A 6,000-nucleotide genomic window follows, 5' to 3' on the forward strand; every position below is an offset into this window, starting at 1 on the left:
TGCATAACAAAGATTTGTTTATTTTTCAATAAAAGTCTTGCTGTTCTAGAGATAAAAATTCAGATATTTGTATAAGGAAAGAGCTTAACTTTGGATTATATTATTAACAAAGATTGATTTACTTGTGTATTTCAGATGCTGAACCAATATCATGATCAGGAAATAATACAACAATCAAAAGAAGTGCATCTGTGCCTTTTGGTTTAGCATAGGAAATCTACCACTCATCAATCAATAACAAATTCTTTGCATCGAAAATCTGCCCCTTCAAGCCAGTAAAGAAGATGAGCAGAACTTGGCTTGAAAAGTGAAGTTAGATTAGGGAGTTTTTAGTAGGAAACACCCAAGGCCATTGCCCACAAAGAGTACTCTATTTGAAAAAAACAGATTTACTCAAACATTTAGAACCTAGCAAAATTATAAGCAAAAACTTGTTTCTGAACCATCATCTTTTTGCACGGGGTATTGTATGATTAGCATGATGAACCTGATCAAACATATAAGGATTGGTGATGCAATTCAGCTTTGAACGCAATTCACCAGCTAGCCCAATATTAAGCCTGGAGACTTCTGCTACTAACATCTGCAGGTTTCTGTTCTTTGCATTTCTTACAGAAAGTAATCATAGGCAGCGGTAGCGCTACTTTTCTCGACATCAATATAAAATGTTAAATTTTGTAGGGATAATCTTCTGCTGGTGAGATCCTCGCTAGTGTAGACTTTCTGTGATCAAAAGCTTTCACCATAATAAACCCAGATACATTCAAATAAGCTTATAACTTACTAAGTCAGCTTGTATTCCGAGACAGAAAACATCAAAGGTGACTACTCTTTTCTACATGAATCTACAAATGTAATTAATTTATGGTTGACAAAAAGGAAGACAAGTAAAGATGTAAAGTTACCGGTCCATATATGAATTGTGAAAGCTCTGTGGCAAATCCTTTTGGTCCAACAAAGTCGAGAAGATAACACGTTGGAAGTGGCAGCTTTAAATATGCAAATCTTCAACCCTAAAATGAAGAACAAATTAAATAAAAAACCAGCAAAATAAAGAGAAAATGCTCACAAATAAAGACGCAAGATTAAGTAAGATTCTATCAAACTCAAGAAGTCTTAACGGGGAGAAGGGCAAGATAAAAACAAGGTGAATTGAAACGGGAGTGGTAGAGACGAGTGAATAGAGCTCCATGTATATGCTCCCAAGAAAGATGGGTTGTTAGTTACACAGAGCAAGGTTGGGGACTTCATCTTCAGCAGTTCTTAACAGTGCATGAAGTGATGCCTTTGATCTATAAGTTAGAGCTTGAATAAGAGATGATGAAATACCCAATTTATGCAACACCAGAAACAGAAATAAAGCCACTGAGAAACGCTCAAGCGTTCAATTCAAAGCTCAAACTTCACAGCTATGCTTCTCAAGTAGCAGAAGCGCAAAATACAACCCAAACCAGTAGACATGTTTCTGGCTGCCAGACCTAGAATACAGAAAATGCATACTAGAGAATTTTGCAGATTGTAGATCAATTGCCAAGCGAATTAGATCTAACAGAGATTCTCAGTAGGAGCTGCCCCAAGAGACTTTGTTTCGCTGATCAAAGCCTACCAAGTCTCTGCTGGAGCAAGCTCTGATCGTCAGATACCCAAGAGAATATCAGGGTTCCCACAGGGATTTTTTTTTAATAAAAAAGGTTCAAAAGAGAAGGCTCAGGCAAGAATGAAAATATGGATCATTCAAGGGCAATGAAGAGAATGCACACAACACTGTTTTTACCATCTCAAAATGCGTTCTCAATTGAGAATACACAACCATATGAATGTGAGTATAGGTTGTGACCAGAGAATTTGCTGTAATAACATGGTCTAAAATAACAGGAGGAAAATATTCAACTCTACAAAGAAAAACGATTCTTACTGCAATGTGCCTCTGGGAAGACCATGGTTACATTTATCTTATTGATCACCAGAGAGGCATCGCACTCCATGCCAATGTAGCAGACCAGCCAAGCGTAATAGGCTAAGCCCCTAGCCTCTATGAGCATAGTAGATGGTCACAAAGCTTCCCTCCAAAAAATTACTTACTTTGAATGATGGGAGATGACACTCCCAGCAGTTTAGTAATAGTGATTTCAGATGAAGCCAACATAAGCTGGCTGCTTTTGACTGTTGTTACCATAGTTCAAAAGAAAATGCAACACAAGGTTAGTTTTGCGGTTGTTCTTTTAACAGTATGAAGGAAAGAGATGAAACTCTTCACCGTTCTTTTGTATCAGATGATCTACTTATGCTCATAGGTGTTCACCTAATTATCCGAGTACACCATCAAAAACTTCAAACATAAAATTTTCCTTCCAGTAAATTCAACAAGTCTCCATAGAATTTCAGCATGAAAAATGAACCCCAAATGAGAGCCTTATCACTAAAAACTTAGATCTATATTAGCCAAAACTTCAAATTAATCTTGTTGGACGTACAAGTTTTCATAACATGCCCTCTTCATGCCATCAACACGTAATGGGGACAGAACTAAACATTATCCTAAGGCAATTCCAATGATTTAGGAATTGGTTATCTGTTTGACTTAACAGTATCAACTGCAGCGAATACGGGAAACAGATCAATGGAACAAAAACCAGGAGGGGAAAATTGACCGACCTGGCCTAAATGCTAGTGAAAGGCTGGTTAGGAAAAGAAGGGAAGCCTGGGAAGAATTAGACTTGTAGGGGGAGAGTTGAGGTGACACACATGCATAATTACTTGCTTGAGCATACTATCAATTTCAACAATCAATTCTGAACTCCTTTACCATATTATGATGCATATACGAAGAAGACATTCTTAAATCAAAACAGAAACCAATCTAAAAAGGAAAGAACATCCAATGAAGAACCTAACAAACTAAGGCATACTAAAAAAACAAAACTACTTAAAAGTAATCCCTAGTTCCCTACAAAATCTACCCATTCTAATAAGATAAATAAAAAAAAAAAAAGGACTGCATCCTAAGTAAACTATCAGTCTCTGCATGTGTGTGTGTGTTTTCCTGGGTTCTCATGGGGTGGGGAAGTGGTTGGACAGTTAGGCAACAAGGCGTGTTGCAACTTGAAACTTGTAATCTCTTAATAGTGAGATTTTGACCTTGCCAACCGAGTTAATGGCTCTATTCCTGGTTCCTACACAACAAGCACTGCCTTTCTTATTGTCTTTTTACCCTGACAATTTGGAACAAAAATTACCTTTTGAGGCCATTTAATTTTTAATGTACTTTTTCATTCACAAGGTTTCTAGACTTAATTATCTATTTCCTGTGAATAATCTCACCAACACATCAATTTCCTTCCCAAATTTATGAAATTTATCAGAAAATATTTCTATTTAATTCTTTGATATTATCTCAGAAAATAGTTCATTCTGTAAGAGTATATATATATATATATATATATATATATGGCAATTGCTACAGATGCAATTATCCAAGCTGCGCCATGACTTCAACTGCATCCAGCATTGCAATATCCATAGTAAAACAGAAAAAATATGGGGGAGTTTGCAGGGTATACATGTTATATGCCATCTGAATCCTGATAGACTTCCAACTTAAATATATGGTATGAGGATACTGTGGGCATTCCACTTCGTGAAACAAGATAGGATCATAGGACCCCTCCACAATTGAATGAAATCCATTACACAGATAAGTTAAAAGAGGAGAATTGAATTGATGTATAAGATTTTGACAGAAACTAAGCATCAAATGTAAAGGTAGTGAGTCATATTTTGCTAAAGCTTCACTTAAAATTTACCCTCATATAAACAAGTTTCCTTTAAGTTCTATCATATCTAATGAATGAAGTGACGCTAATGATTGGTGTACAAGAATCAAATCATCATCTACTGTAAGGGGTGGGTTAGTTACCTTCAGGCAGCAAAAAGCCTTTTCTTTAGTGCAGGTCTTCCATAGGGTGCAACCTACAATAAATCTAAACACCTTTATCATACAACAGCTGTACACAGATAATGTTAAAAGTTATCATAGCAATTCTCGAAAAGGATAACGGAGACCATGGACATCAGATTGTCATCAATACACCATCTACAGGCACTGTGGAAATTTCTATCCATCCATTTAGGGCAAGCTAATTGAATATAAACTTGAAGAATGTATTTAAGACTTACAGGAGTTCATATTCTCTTCCTTTTTATGAACTGCAAAAGAAGTAAAACCCATTATAAATAATCATTCATATGAATATGTGTACACTGTGAAAGAGGTCCTTTTCTGTGAAATATTAGCTCAAAATATCCACTAATGTTAGTAATTAGGGGTTTGATTGATAAATTGGATACCTCAGGGGTGGCAGTAATTTTAGGTAATACCTCAAGGAGTGGAGCTGAAAATTTCCCTAAGAACCAATAAGAAATGCAGATATCTGCTTCTATTCCCAAAATTACTTTCAATCATTTGCGGAATGAAGGCAATAGAAAAGTTCATTCAATTCAAAACGTGAGCAAGAAACCTCAAATTAAGACACTGAATTTGGTATGCATTTTTGGAACAACATTAAGTTTTTTTTCTTGGTCTGAGAACAACTTTAATGTGTTGGATCTCATTAATAACCTGGGAGCTACATAATATGATCCATCCTCAAATACAGTATCGAACCATTGCTCTTTCCAACTGAGAACAAAAATTACCTCCATTCCAAGAGGCAATCTAGTCCTAACCAAAGATCTCAAGGCCATTCATTTATTTTAACATTTGGAAAAAAATAGCATTGTTCAATAGCATTCCGTTTATGGCATTTCATAGCAGTTGCCGGTGTTAAGAAAAAAAAATTGAATTAAGGAGCGGTTCTTTGTTAGAGCGTTGCCCTACATTAGTTCTTACAAATTTGCGTAAGTGAAAACATGTTCCCAGTACCTCTTCCCCTGTCCTTGCGCTCTTTCATTCTATGCCTCCTCTTCTCCTGATTCATCTGGCACTGTTAAACAGCTTTCTTTAAGAGTAATGCTGTCTATCCATGAAGGCCGTGTGAGTGGAGTCACTGAAATGTGTGTTCACTGCACTTAAAGCTTAAATATAGGGAGGGTTACAGCTTTTTGCAGGCCATCCAGTCAAGAAAAGAAAAACAAATCCATAAAAAGAACTTCTTCGAAATAATCCACACAAATTTGAGCTAATTGTACAACCGACAACGACGCAAAGAGATGCAACTGTGCAAGATAATAATTACTCAAAACTGAAATTCGCATTACTGTTACAATTAAACAACCAGTAGATTTTATCACAGAAATAAATAGGACAAAAGCAGTGGTCTAATGCATCACACCTTCCGATCTATCAGCATCTGTCTAAAGCCTAAACAATGGACACCTTTGCCCCAGCTGCTTCGAGCTGCTTCTTGGCTTCCTCGGCCTCTTCCTTTGGCACTGCCTCCTTGAATTTCTTTGGTAATCCTTCTATCAACTCCTTTGCTTCCTTCAACGCCAGACTCGTTAGTGCTCTCACGGCCTTAATCGCTGCAATCCTGGAGTTACTAGGAACTTCTTCGATTACTACATCGAATTCCGTCTTCTCTTCGACGACGGCAGCGCCTGCATCTGCGACGGCACCAGGCACTGCGGCAACAGCCGCGGGTGCGAAGGCAGCAGCTGAGACACCAAGCTCTTCTTGTAACCAGTCAACAAGACCGCGAGCCTCTTCTAGGGTTAAGTTCTTGAGTTCATTTCCGATCTTCTCTACTTTCTCGGGTACGGCTACGGCGCAAATGGGACGAAGAAATGTGGATTTGCGGGACAATTTAGGGCTTTGAAATGGGAAATTTAGGGTTTGCTTCGAGAATGAAGTGGGAGAAAGGGAAGGATAAGCAGTGGATGAAGTCGAATTCGAAGTCAGAAAACGAAGACCCAGTGTGGTGAGCGTCGATGCCATCCTTGCGCAACAACGATGGAGAAACAAGGACCTCTAGACGGGAACGAAAGGGATGAGATAAAAGGAGA

The 6,000-nt window shown here is 37.7% G+C and overlaps 1 protein-coding gene across 1 annotated transcript; it reads right to left on the minus strand.

Moving 5' to 3' along the window:
- Positions 1-5,230: 5,230 nt before the first annotated feature.
- On the minus strand, positions 5,231-6,000 carry LOC149003286 (large ribosomal subunit protein bL12c-like). The gene has a single exon (XM_089137732.1). The coding sequence runs from the start codon at positions 5,930-5,932 to the stop codon at positions 5,360-5,362; it is 573 nt and encodes a 190-aa protein (XP_088993858.1). The 5' UTR covers positions 5,933-6,000; the 3' UTR covers positions 5,231-5,359.

The sequence above is a fragment of the Hakea prostrata genome, chromosome 10, assembly GCF_041222555.1.
Source record: "Hakea prostrata isolate BN-2017 chromosome 10, UWA_Hpros_2, whole genome shotgun sequence".
Taxonomy (NCBI): domain Eukaryota; kingdom Viridiplantae; phylum Streptophyta; class Magnoliopsida; order Proteales; family Proteaceae; genus Hakea; species Hakea prostrata.